Source organism: Corvus brachyrhynchos, unplaced genomic scaffold (genome assembly GCF_000691975.1).
Source record: "Corvus brachyrhynchos isolate BGI_N302 unplaced genomic scaffold, ASM69197v1 scaffold255, whole genome shotgun sequence".
NCBI classification, from domain to species: domain Eukaryota; kingdom Metazoa; phylum Chordata; class Aves; order Passeriformes; family Corvidae; genus Corvus; species Corvus brachyrhynchos.
The window spans coordinates 6568361-6582595 of record NW_008238358.1 but is presented as its reverse complement, the minus strand read 5'-3'; the positions used below and the strand labels follow the sequence as shown (position 1 = coordinate 6582595).

The 14235-nt window shown below is 36.3% G+C and overlaps 2 protein-coding genes across 3 annotated transcripts in view; one reads left to right on the top strand and one right to left on the bottom strand.

Annotated features, from left to right (window-relative positions):
- SLC25A12 (solute carrier family 25 member 12) overlaps nucleotides 1–13287 on the bottom strand; it is a 61741-nt gene extending 48454 nt beyond the window's left edge. For both annotated transcript variants that reach the window (XR_001862388.1, XM_008634766.2), the window contains exon 1: nucleotides 13274–13287. The gene's annotated coding sequence lies outside the window, so the exon portion shown is untranslated. The remainder of the gene's footprint in view (nucleotides 1–13273) is intronic.
- The window catches only part of HAT1 (histone acetyltransferase 1), a 17363-nt gene continuing 3961 nt past the window's right edge, over nucleotides 834–14235 (top strand). Inside the window, exons 1-9 of the mRNA XM_008634764.2 lie at nucleotides 834–936; nucleotides 1253–1328; nucleotides 3024–3144; nucleotides 8482–8661; nucleotides 8893–9014; nucleotides 9515–9619; nucleotides 9953–10059; nucleotides 12504–12655; nucleotides 13898–14014. Coding sequence (XP_008632986.1) covers nucleotides 876–936; nucleotides 1253–1328; nucleotides 3024–3144; nucleotides 8482–8661; nucleotides 8893–9014; nucleotides 9515–9619; nucleotides 9953–10059; nucleotides 12504–12655; nucleotides 13898–14014 — 1041 coding nt within the window. The 5' untranslated portion in view covers nucleotides 834–875. The remainder of the gene's footprint in view (nucleotides 937–1252; nucleotides 1329–3023; nucleotides 3145–8481; nucleotides 8662–8892; nucleotides 9015–9514; nucleotides 9620–9952; nucleotides 10060–12503; nucleotides 12656–13897; nucleotides 14015–14235) is intronic.

Here is a 14235-nt window from a genome sequence, read left to right as displayed (position 1 = left end):
CGCGGCGGTCGGCGCGGGTGGGGGGGGAATGGGGCGTGAGGGTGGGGAGCGCGGCTGACTCTCTGCCCCCCGGCTCTGATGGTCTTGCTGCTGCTGCTGTCCTCGCCCTCACGGCCCCCACGATCTGGTAGTGTTAAACCAGAGTGTATCTCCGTGTCTACGTCCACGAGTTTGCTGGGGGTGGACAGGGAATAGAAAACACGAAAATGTTTTTACTTAAAGTTTCCTACCTGAAGTAAGATACAGAAGAACTTTCTTAGGATACTTTTAGAATGAAGGGGAGCTATGCTTGTAAAGCATTTGGAACATACCTGAAGTGAAACATGTCTTCTCTCCTGGATTATGCTGTGGAAAACAGACTAATTGTAGTTTATGTGCATTTTTCTTCCACTTCCGCTCTGGAAGAGGAGTGCTGGCTAAATAATTGCTAGTGGTATACGTGCCACTGTAGTTGATGTACACCTGTTTATGAAAATGACTTAATGCAAACCCTTGAAATGTCCTGACACATTACTTTAATAACATGTTAGACTGAATTCGTATTTTGTTACTTGTATCTTTAAATATATGTCTAATTCGTAATAACTGAATACTTAATATTTTTATGGTAATGACTTTAATTCTCAGAAACTAAAAAGAGATACTTGTATGCTTTCTAGTTCTTGTTTCTAGTTCAAGAAAACTGCATGAGATCTCTATTCTCTGTATTGATGTGTTGTGACATATTGTAGCTTTTTAAAATTTTGTTCAGCAGTTTTGTGTTGTGTATTTTTTCTTGGTTTATGACCCTTTTCCTAAGATAGAGTCTGAGTAATAGTGACAGACTGAACACCTCAACTGTCAAAAAAACCCCTTTTTTTTCAGGACTTACTGCTATGGAGAAGAAGTTGGCTGAATACAAGTGTAATACAAATGAAGCAATTCAGCTGAAGCTAGGTAATACCGCTTTTTAAATATTATACAAATGATACTGAAGTATTTTAGTACCTTCCTATAAAATATATACATGTATACATCTGGGTCAATTTCTCAGTTCTAGTCTGATTAATGATATGATATTCTCAGATCAAATAACATGCATCTAAGTTGTACAGGATGCCTTGATTTCATTTTTATGCCACCCTAACATAGTTTCTTAATTGAAGTTGTCTGACTAGTGGAAACGTCCATGAACAGCTAGCAGGGCATAAAACAATGTGGATAAACAAATGGAAGATGGCGATTTGGTCATGCTCTTTTTTTTTTTTCTCAGTTCGCTTTCCTGAGGATTTGGAGGATGACAACACAACATTTAATCCTGAGTATAGCCATCAAGTGTTTGGAGATGAGTAAGTTAAAGTTTCCAGATTCAAATTAATAGGTCCTGAAGAAGAAAGTCGCTTTTAAATCATTAAAAACCAAGAAATCTTGCTAATACCAAGTGCCAGGGAAGAAGTGCTGCCCTGATGCTGCTGCTACACTTGCTGATGCAGGCCAGGATGCCACTGGCCTTCGTGGCCACCTGGGCATGCACTGGCTCATGTTCAGTCAATTGTCGACCAGCACCCCCAGCTCCTTTTCCACTGGGCTGCTTTCCAGCTGCTCTTCCCCAAGTCTGTTACTTGTCATTGTGACCCAAGTCCAGCAGATAACACTCCTGTCCAGCCTAGTGTTGTCTGCCGTCTGGCTTAGTGAGCATTCAGGTCACTGATAAAGACATTAAACAGGGCTGACCCCAACACTGAGCCCTGGGGAACACCACAGGGGATCAGCTGCCTGCTGGATTTGACTCCATTCCCCACCGCTCTTGGGGTGTGGCCATCCAGACAGTGAAGAGTACACCTGTCCAGGCCATGAGCAGCCAGTTTCTCCAGGAGAATGCTGATATCAAAGTCTCTCCTGAAGTGTAGGTAGAAAAGTATTTTTTCTTTTATTTTGAGTATACTGAATTAATTAGTGTTGGTGTCATTTATTATTTTCAGTAGAGTGATATTCAACAATCTGGGCATAGTTTAAAAAAACCCAACAGTAACAACAAAAAAATATCGAGGAAAATTCAGCTGCATGTTTCTGTGGACTTCTTTAAGTAGTTATGTGTCTTAATTTCAATTTTCTTTTGAAAGCATTCTAAGTACTCCAATTAGGATGAACTACCTATATTAAATGTCATAAATTAGTTACACTATTGCATATCAACTGCACCTATCATTGACAATAATTATAATTTTAGTAAGCAGAGGACTCTCCGATCTGTTAGTTTAGCTAACAAGCAAATTCTTGTTCAGGCACTTATATTTCAAATTTTAAATTATGAATGTACTACCATAGAAGAAAAATCCCAGTAAAAAAAAAGTTTTAGCTATGCTTTAAAATAGCAAAAAAATTGGCCTGTTTCTTTGTGAACATTACTGTTTTATGCGGATTTTTTTTTTCAGAAAAGAAATTGTCTATTCTTCATAAGAGTATAGGGTTTGTGTTCAGGCAGCTCATATTTTCAAAGTATAAAAAAGGCTTTTTTATTCTATACTTTTTTTGCATATACTAATTTCTGGTTAGATTGGATAACTAAATAGAAACTGTCAACTAAAAGCTGTCTACATATTGCTACACCTGGTTATATGTGCTTCGTATGCTATAAATTGAAGTAGTTTATTCCAAAATATTATACTACACTGCAAAGTAATTTTTAATAAATGCTAGCGATCAATTAACGTAAATAACTGTTAATGAGTTAAAGCTGTTGAAAAAGTATAAACACAGTATTAGCTGTTTCAGGTATTCTCTCCTGAGCTATCACAGTAAGGACACAGTCACTGCCTTGCTGAGTTTAGAATATTTCCATTAAAGGAGCGAAACAGTACAAGCAGTGTAAGGCATGATCTCTGTCTAGACAGTGCACATCCAGTTTGACTCCCTTTTCCTACTAGGAAGCTTACTTTACCTTACTGGGAAGGATTATGTGAATGTCACATGAAATAAAACCACTGTCTTGTGAATGTTTTATTATGTATAGAGTTCCTGGTTGTTATTTTCTCCTTTCTCAGTGAAGTTGCTTTTGGCTACAAGGGACTGAAGATCCTCTTGTATTATATTGCTGGAAACCTGTCAACGCTCTTCCGCGTTGAATACACCTCGAAAGTAAATGAGAAGTTTGACTGTGTGGAGGTAAGTGCAGGTCTGCTTCTGTCTTTAACGTAACATTGATAAGGTTTACTTTGGTATGGACAGGAGTTCTAGGTTTAGATTTAGCTCACCTAAATGTGATTTACATTAAAAGCAAACAAACAAAGCTTCCTTTTGCTAAGCTAACAAAAAGCTTTGAACTTCATCTACAGATTTCCCATTCTCTCACTACAGTACAATCAAAATTGTGTCAAACAGAACAGTCAGATGTCAGGAGCTGATACCAAAACCAGTTCCACAAAATAAACCTCAACTTGGCATGTCTATATTTTCATATTAACTGTGACCAGGAGGAGGACTAGCATTGGTGGAGTTTATGATTGAGAGAGTTCAGTGAGAAGGAAAAGGAGGTTTCTGTAAGCACTTCATGAGATAGTAGGCTGGACTGTGTCTCTCTACATGTGGAGATAAAGTAAGGCAGAAAACAGATTGTGAAGTTCTGCATGGGTGTCATGTATGCTTTACATCTTACTTAAAGGAATGTGATAATACAATTACCTGCAGGGGGTTTTTGTTTGGTTGGTTTTTCTTTTTCCTGCAGGTTTTCTAAGCTTACAGAATACTTGTAGAAGAGCTTTTTTTTTTTTCCTCTCCTACTGTCTATGTGCTCTCTGAATATGACTTCAGGCTGTATTTAAGTTAGTAATTTCACATTCATTGGAGTTTATTTAAATAATTGCAAGGAAAGGCCTATTTTCAAAGGAGAAATACATTGGAATTAATTCATTAAATTAATTTTAAAGATTTGTCCTTCCTCATTCTGATTATATTCAGTTCAACAGGCTAAGATCCTGGATATGTCTTAAATACTTTGGAGGCTGGAGCAACATGTCTCAGGAGTGAAAGGTCATGCTCTTCAATCTTACGAAGGCTTTTTTTGGGAAATAAGGGGAAAAAAGGAAAGACTGTTGGCAATGTAGTAAACATATTAAAATCAAATGGTCCAACCTTTCACCGGTATAATTTCAAAACAGTCAGAACAGGAATCTGCACCATAGCAGCTTTTTACTTTGTCTATTTTCCGTACAAATGGCAAACCCAATTTACTTTCCTGGAGGTCTAAACAAGGTCAGTCTTGCCCTATGCACACCGCAACTTTTTTGATTTCTCAGAATGGTTGCTTTTTTCAAGCCCTGTTTCCTATACTGAATTTTTCCTCCAATTCCTTAAGGGATTAAGATGGGGACAAAAAAGATCTTTTTTGAGCAACACTTCTGTATGCTTTCCAGAGCATTTACGTGCTTTGACTGAAGGGGAAGGATGTGGTTGCTTTCCCTGTGCTTCCCTTAGTGTTACTAGCACTGTACATTCAAATAAGCTGCTTGTATTGCTATATCTAAACATACGTAGGAAAAAAGATACGGCTGTAGTCAATCTTTCTGCATTTGTATTTGCCATCAGTTTAACCACCCAAAGATAGGCATTTGCAGAGGTTGAAACATAAGCTGTCATTACAGCAGGATGTTGATTTGAATGCATATTAACATTTATTTTTCTAAATTAACTATTTGCTCCTTGATGATAATTATACTAGGATGCAGGCTATCCGCCACACATGACAGATAATCTTGTGCTGTGAATAGATGGGGTTTAGGAAAGGACAGCAGTTTCTGCCTTTACTATAACTGGTTACAAGTAAGTTGGTATTAGTGCTCCATGAAGTTATTCACATCTTAGGATTTTTTATCCAAATACCCATACAAGCCCGTTCAACAGCAGGTGATTTTATTCTGTAATATTGAGTTTGGTTTCATTATCTCTAAAGCAGCTGCTACTATCTCTGCTAGGGACTGACAGAAATATTTATCCCAATGCCACTATTTTTTTTTCCTCCAAGATCTTTTTGAACATGAGGAAGTGATACTATCCTGAAATGTCAAAAGGCAGAACTCCAGTCATATTTATGCATCTTAACATGGTTTAGGTCCATCTTTAAGAAGATATTATTGGGGAAGGCTCAGCAAAGTATGATCATGTTTTTAACAGAAGTTCGCACTTCATTTAGTGAAAGTAGACAGAGTTTATCCCTTGAATTGAGTTGATTCTTTCAAATAACTGAAGAGAAACTGCTTTCTTCCAGTGTAAATATTAATAGCAATGACCTCTGAGTTGCTTGCTGCTTTGAGATTTGCAGCTGTTCCAGTATCTTCCTTTTCATCTGTGTTTTATGATGGGGTAGGGGTAAAGTTTTATTTCACTAAACTTTGCATCTTGCTTTGCAGCTAGTCTATACATTTGCTTTCTACAAAAGTTAATTGAAAAGTATTCTTTCAATGTTTGGTGCTTTTTTAGTGTAATACCGCTGATCTCTCCATTGCTCCCCACTGAAATATGTGCATACAATTTTTAGAGAAATCCAACTTTCAAATATGCTTCTATAGTTATTTTAAATTAAATCACTTTGAAACAGCATCTACATGCTGTGCAAATGTCATAGCTGCCTATTAGTACAAGAATAATTTCTGTATTAAAACTACCCAGAGTTAAATGTTATGTACAAAGAGACATTACACACTTAAGCAGTCCTACTACAAATCAAGTGTAGTTAGAAGCCTATACCAGGCTCTTTGTCATCACCTCACATGATTCTGATTGTGAAGGTCATACATTACAGGCAGCACTTACATGAACCATAAGCTCAACAACTCATGGCTGGCTTACTTCAGGTTTTTGCATGCTTTATTGTAAGTGGCTTTGCCTATGTTAAACATTGCTGCAGTAGTCAACAGGATTGTTTTTTTGAAGAGAAACTTGTGTGCATCCATACGAGTATCTTGCTCTGATAAAAGAAATTAACCTTTCACCAATATCAAAGAAAAGATCAAGGAAAGGCAGTAAACACATTTAGGTAGCTCCTTGGATTATGGGCACCTGAGAGAGAAACGTTTGGAAAGGACCTGCTAAGTAATGAATGTGTCCATTAAAAAGTCCGGGTATTAATGAAATAAATTCTTTTCTAGGTGGTTGATATATCAAGATTACAGTATTCCAGGTCTTACTAGATGAAAATTGCATGGCTTAAACTTCTGCCACTGCTCAAACTGGGGATTCTGGGATTTGGTCTCTAAGGAGGAGAGATGCTGTTAACTGTAAAAGTCATTAAAGACTATGGTTTCTTGTGTCAGACGCCATTCCAAGGGGAGAGAATTTTTAGGAGACAATAGGTGAAAATATGTTGTGGTCATACAGAACTGAGATGTATTAGCCAGTGCTTTATTTGCTAAGCCGCTGTCATGTTTTAATTCTTCTATTGTATTGAAAACAAGACTTTTCTGTGGTGGCAGCCAGTGATGGATGGAAACCTTACAGGCTTTGAGCAGGTCACAGTTTGGCTTCCTTCTCACCACTAGTGAAGAAACTTACAAATGTGAGGAGAAGCAAAATTACTTAAACATTATGTATAAGTACTTCTTACTGTATATTCACCCTTTTTAGATGTCATCCACATAGTCTGAGTTATTGTACTGTTGCTTGGAAATACTGCTTTAATTCTAGATTATTTTTACGTGCTTATTCAGCTATATAAAATGCAAGTCACTCTGGATTCTTAGTTGTGGTTTCCTACAGCTCTGTCAGTAATGCAGACTTAAGATCTGTGTAAACAATGCATTTGCACAATTTAAAAAAAAAGGCATTTCCAATTTGTGTTTCATAAAAACACCTTTTTTAATGTAGTTCATTGATTCCAAATAAGTGGCTGGGTTTGTGTAATGCCCTTAAATAAGTGTAAAGAAAATGTGTTTTAGCTAATACTGGTTTATGAAGAATAGCAAAGGCTCCAACAAATTATCTTTGTTTTGAGAATGAAATGATTGTAAAGATTGTACATGTTTTAACTGAGTTCTTACACCAGGTATTGCAGAGCTGTATTTTAACTGCTTAATAGCTCTCTCTCTAAATATAAATATAGATGTTGGTAGTACCAAACCATTAAGAATAAAACTTGTTTGTGCTGAACTAAATCTATCTTTTTCTGCACTAAAAATGTAACTGAATGCTAAAGTGCTATTCATTTGCAGGTGCATTGCTTCTGCTTAAGGACCCATGGTTGAAAGGACAGGAATTAGTAGCATGTTGTATTAGCCTTTTGTAGTGTATTTTGTTCTAAGCATCTTAATTTCCCTGTTTTGAATGCTAAGTAGCAAGGGTCTTGGTTTTGAACTAATACCCATCATGCATGTAAACGGTGTGAAAGAGCTGCTTAGTAAGTTAACACAAAGTGTTCTTGTGTCCGTCCTTGTGGAAATAGATACAATACAAACATTACAGCTGAACTCACGGCAAACTCCATTAAGTAAAAACCTGGATTCATTGTCCAGAAGAAAGTTTGAATTGAATGTAAGCTCATTTTGTTGAATGTAATGTCAGGCTTTTAGGGGTTGTATTGAGGAGTATGGTTTTGTTAAGTTGAGACCAATTCATTAAGTTTTATTGCCTGGTGAGAAGCAGTAATACGTTATTGTGAAGCTTCATCAAATATTCATGGTTAAAAAGAAGTAGTAAATGTATTCAATCAAGTGGTCTTTTGGGGGTCTGAAAAGGATTATGAAGTCTGCTCAGCTGATGGTCTCTAACTTTGGTTATCTGAAAAGAGTAATCTCTGAATTAAATTTTGGTGTCAGAATATTTTGTCTTCCACAGTATGTTAGACTACAGGTCAGATTTGCTGACAGTATTCATAAGTTGTACTATTTTATGTCAAACTTTGTTTTCAAAACTTTCTTTTATTAGAATGCAGGATGTGGTTGTCAGGGTTTGTACTGTGTTTTGCAGCTGATTCTATAGACAGGCATTTCAAGCAGGGGGCCATAAGAATGCAAGAGTGTGCTAGCTGTCACTTTCCTATTTGGGAGCTACTGTTTTTGATCTTTGTCCCTTTTTCTCTACTTAGTTCTGCATCACCTAATACCTCTTGTAAGCTGCTTGTTTGGGAACCTGAGTTCTACAAGGCTGTGTAGCATAGCATAGTCTTCATGAGTTGGTGTCTGGAAAGTCTTGGTTTCTGAACATGCTGCACTTAGAGAGTAGCTATCAATGCTCTTAGTCAAACTTGGACAAATATAACAATCTCTAAACATAAAAATGTTCATGAACTTAGGCTGTAACCAAGAGCCTTCTGATGCTTACAATGGCTGGATTGTGGCATGAATGAACAACAAGAATGCTTGCTTTTCTTTTTTCTTTTTCTTCCCTTTTTTTTTCTTTAAATTGCTGGTAGATACAGTATGTCTCATATATTCATTTCTTAAGCACAACCGTGACATCAATGCTGTCTTTTTCTAATCTTCCACTGATCCTTCCCCTTTTTGTAATCTCCAGGCAGATGATGTTGAAAGTAAAATTAGAGAAATCATTCCGCCTGGTTTTTGCACAAACACTGATGACTTTGTGTCTCTGCTGGAGAAGGAGGTCAACTTCAAGCCCTTTGGAGTGCTGCTACACACATATTCTATCCATAATGAGGAAGCCGGTGAAGATATAACATACCAGATTTACAAGGTATGAAAACTTAAGTTAAACTTCTGGTTTTGAGCGACCAAATTAAATTTTATTTTGCAGAAATGCACCTTCTGTAGTGATACAACTGTAATATGTAAATACTATAATTTTACCCATTTATTAATCATCAACATGCTTTTTTATGTCAGAGAATTTAATTAAGTTTTGCATATTTTTTTCCTCTTGCATCTGTAATAGGTTTCACCTGACTTCTCCTGGCTTTTTCCCTAGGCTGACATGACATGTCCAGGCTTTCGAGAATATCATGAAAGGCTTCAGACGTTCTTGATGTGGTTTATTGAAACTGCTAGCTTTATTGATGTAGATGATGAAAGATGGAACTACTTTCTAGTGTAAGTACAGTTCTAAAGCAACAGTGGACCTTATTACCTCCACAAAGCCTGCATTTTAATTGTGGCTGGCCAATTATTGGAGCAGTATAATGATATTTTTCCCAGGAAAGAAAAACTATTGTTTGTGAGGCTTGAGTTTTCCTCCATTATGCTTTGGGAAAGCTTGAGAATAGAGCTGAATTAAATGCTGTTGTCCGTTAGAGCCCTGAATGTAGGCTTAAACAGTAAAATGAGCTTTGCCTGTGTTTTCTTTTACTTGCCACCTATTCATCTTTATAATAGGCAAGTGCACTGAAGTGCTGTAAAGAGGTCTGATTTATCCAAGTTGCTGCACACCAATTAAGTGAATTGTACATTCAGAACATAGCAGGTGTACCCATTGGGCCCTCACAGAGTAGCTTGCTGACACTGAAAATTCAGTTGGAGAATGGAAAAGAAAATGGACACTGCATGGGAGCGCGACTGTAATTGACCTGCTTGGCTTTCTGTTTTATCTGCAGATTTGAGAAGTATAATAAGGATGGAGCTACGCTCTTTGCGACCGTAGGCTACATGACAGTCTATAATTACTATGTGTACCCAGACAAAACCCGGCCACGTGTAAGGTAATTGGCGGTGTAACTCGTGCCTTGCCTTTTATTTCAGAAGAGGGAACTGCTGAAGTTCCCAATACTTGTTTATAATAGTGTTGATTTGTTTAAAAAAATCCCCATTATTAGCTGTCTATGCACTGATTTATTTCATTGTTCCCTTCTTGAAGGAGAGGGAATCTCAAGTTTTGAATATTTAACAATTTTAAGATTCTGTTAAAAATTACATTTTAACATGAAGATGGCACGCGCCTTAATCTAAAATGAAATATCATTTTATTTTTAAGACTTTGCATTATGTTTGCAAATGCTTGCATTTGAACTGAAAAGGCATTCCTTTGTCTGTAGCCAGATGCTGATCTTGCCACCATTCCAAGGAGAAGGCCATGGTGCTCAGATGCTTGAAACAGTTCATAGATACTATATGTCTTCTCCTACAGTACTTGATATAACAGGTTTGTGTTAAATTTTTAATAAGTAGCTTTCACAGGTTGTTAGCCCACAAGCTAACTTTATGTCCATTTGTCTGAATTTAAAGCCTTTTGAAGATTTAGCTTCTGCTCAGTTCAGGATTAATGGTACCCTGGTTTACAGACGTGTATATAATGTAGCTTCTTAAATACTTTACTCAGAGAACAGCACACCAGGAAAATTCAATCCCTAGCGTGAATGGATTACCAGCTAATTAACTATTTTATTGTGAGAGACACAGCTGAGTTTGCCAAGAGATCAAGCTCTGTCAAATTCCTTGTTCAACTTACCCCATTAGCCAAAACTCAAACTTGAGGGGGGGACACAACACACCTAACTAAAATAGCATATTAAGATTAGTGTGCAAACTGAAATTTTACAGACAGTAAAAGTCTGTAGAGAACTTGTGCTCTAGGAGCACGTATTGCTGGCTGAAGGTATCCATGATATTAGGTGTGTGTGCGCAAATATCTAAAAATAAAAGATTGTGGAAATGGCAGGTAAAGGGTCCATGTGCATAAGAAAAATAACATTAAAAATTGCCATAAGCATGACATCAGTCCTGTGGTTTCAAGTCTAGTGTAGGAAGAAATGCAGTTCAAACACATTGACCATTCAATTCTGTGTGTAGTCTCATCTTGGTTAGAAATAACTCTCCATTCTAATTGAAATCCAATAGACCACTTGCTTTCATAATGCGTTGTTGCAAGATCATCATAAAGTAATCCACCTTGTCATTTCAATCCAGTTCGTGGGAACCTAAGAAAGTATAACTTAGTTTATGCAACAAGAACTCATGTGCATCATGTATTTATTTACTTTTTCCTTTTAATAGTACAAGCCTTTACGTAGCTTTTATAATTGAGGATGAACAAAGTCTTAGCATGGTACTGCATAAATCCTATGACATGTTCATGGCTCAGTGCCTTAAGTGCAGGGTTGTAGCAAACAGTAAATCTGCACTAAAATAGGGTTCAATTTTTATGGAATGAAGCAGGAGAAAGCTTGCAATATTCTACATAGCACTCAAGTTATGAAAGTTAAGGCTCTTACAGAATTATTTATTGTCCTTTTTGAGGGGGACATTTGGCTTGGACAATTTTAATATAGCCAGGATATTTAGTTACATATCATCTAAAATTGTGAAATAAAGCATTTAACCTTTCTGGAAAGAGGAAATGACAATCTAGTTAATCTCTTTGAAAAAGCTAATTATTTACAAATTAAAATTACTTCTGAATTTCACATTTGCAACAAATATTTTGTTCGGCTTAAACCTTGTCATCCTGACACAAGCAAAAAATATGCTGATGGTGCTTACTGGACAGAAACTGCCTCATTCTTCTTTTAACTAATCTGAGTGCAAAAGAATGAATCAATTTAGTTTAGGGCACTTCTCCAATCTCTTTTGCAGAATATATGCTATAAGGCTTGCCATGCAAGATTATGCACAATACATTTTAACCCAACCCAAAAAATAAATTGTTAGTTGTGCGGTGCCACATACATGCAGCAAAAGCTTCTATCCTAGTCCTTCTTGGTAACTTTGTTTTGCTTTTGATCATCCTAAAACTGCAAATTTTAACTATTTACAGTGTACCTCAAAACTAAAGGAAAATACAGTTGGGATATAACCTGGTTAGCAATAAACTCCACAGTGCTAGCTCCCATAAAAATGAGTGTTGAAAGGGAAGCATGGCCCTGCTACTTCTTTGTAGTGAGCTTGTCTAAAGCAAGGAAAAGAAAATACATTCACAATGTTGTACATATTTTCCTTCTGCGTTAAATAGTTGCATATGGGCTCATATTGATGTTAACTGAGGCTAGTTCTCAATTTCAGGGGTTTTTTTCTGAAGCAACAGTTTTGATAGCTATGCTGTCTTTAAGTAACTTGAAATCTAAGCTTTTGCTTAGGTCATTTCAACCTTTTTATTTTGGATAATCTTGTCTGTTGGGTCCTCATACCTTTTTCTTCCTTCCTTCCTTCCTAACAAAGACTAACTCCTGGTCAATACATGACTTCAGCTAGTTTATTTGTATACAGTAGGATATTTTCACCAATCTTTTCCCATGTTTTCCCTTTCGTTTGTGTTTAGTAGTTCTACCACTGTCAAATATAGAATAGACTAAAGATAAAAGAAAAAGGGTTTATAGACTAGTCTTCTTTTCCCAATGAATTAAATGGGTTTAAACAAGTCAGTTTCATAATACTGTACAGCACTGCATACACAAAATATTAGAAGTTTCTGTGACCTGTTTGAGTCTACTGTCAAACATCTAAACCTGTGATAACAGTGCTTACAATTAAGCACAGCTGTTTATATACTGATGAATACTGTGTCTGCTGTTGTTTTCCATAGTTCTTTGTAATTACATACCAGAGATGAGAAAACAAATAATTCTGATAAGCTTTTTTTATTCTTTCTAGCTGAAGATCCATCTGAGAACTATGTGAAGCTTAGAGACTTTGTTCTTGTAAAGCTCTGTCAAGATTTGCTTTGCTTTTCCCCAGTGAAGTTAATGCAAGGTTTCAGTCAAGAAATGGTGACGGAAGCTCAACAAAAATTGAAAATAAATAAGGTATTAAATCAGTTGTAGTTGGACATATTCTTATCAAACTAGTACAATGCAATTTAAACTTAGAGATGGAGACATGGAATTTACACACTGTGGCTTATTTTGACAGTTCTTAAGGATATATCTGGAGATACGTGGCTCATGGTTTTAGATAAATGCCTTTTTTACCTACAAATTCTGTTTTAAATAGAATTTGACATGGTTTTGATTTCTTTCAAGAGTATTTGTGCAAATAAGTGTTGCTTTGGGAATGCAGAATGCTTAAGTGGCAAACACCTTACTAATGCAACTCTAAATACTTAAAGAATTAAATTGAACAATTAAATTTTCTGGTAATCTTAAGTTATTCATTTTTGTGTATGATAGTGAAATAGCAGAGTTGCTTAATTAAAAATTATTTGAATGTGGTTTAGTGAAGACTTTAAACCTTGAGGGATGGGGACTGTGAAGCTATATTCAGATGTGTTCGTGAAAATGGTATAGCTTATATAGGGAAGCTGCATCTGCAGCCTTCTGTATTTTAAACCTGAAAGGATAAATAAGTTTCATTTGGTTTTTTAACACTATATAAACATGTGCTAGTGTAGCAAACAAATCACTTTATTTTTGTTCTGTTGTTCAGCAAAAAAATACTTCGTATTAAATTCTGTTTTCATACAGATACAGCTTGTACTAATATAGTATCAACATAATTTTTTTTTTCTCCCTAGACGATGTACTTTCTGGTTCTGATACCAAAAGCACTTCAGTTTTTCCATTTACTGTTGAATTTTCTTCCCTAGTAAACAGAAAACTTTAAATATTGTTGTTTCATTTTCATATTTAGAACTTTCAGGGGGGCTTGTGAAGGGCAGTAGATACATGTGGATTATTAAAATTAGCCAAGTGGATACTGATTGGTATTGCTTAATGTCGCTCTAGTTCCAGTTCTTGTTCTTAGAAGTGTTTTTGGACTCTGGCTTCTGGACTTTCTGCTGTTCACTTAGAGCAAGTCCTTGAAGTACCTCTACAGCTGGTGCAGCACTTGAAAGATCAGACACTGGCTGCATGGAAGAAAATGATTTTGAAGTGAAAATAAAAATATTTATTCATTGAACCCACCAGACAGGAGGACAGATTTGTCCATACCCCTGTCTTCTGATAAGATGAAGAATTACTCTAATATTTCAGTATTTCTTCACTTGGAGTTCTGTTGAGTGACCTCTTTATTCAGATGTGGTTTTTATTCTCCTTTCTGTTCATTAGCAACACACAAGACGAGTTTATGAAATTCTCCGATTGCGTGCAACAAATATGGGTGATGCAGAACAGTCCAGAAGCTATCGGTTGGATGTTAAAAGAAGACTGATTGGGCCCTATAAGGTGTATATGACTTAAGTATCATTTAAAATTTATTTCAAGGCTAATTATACTTGATTTTACTTTCATTTCCATGAATGTAGTTGATGCCAATTATGTTGCCAATCAACTACCATTAGTTATGCAGTGTTCAACTGACATATATACAGATGCAGAGGACATTTGTACATAGCAGCACTGAAGATCATGTGTTTGGCTCCTGACTGTTTTCTGCCCAGTTTCAG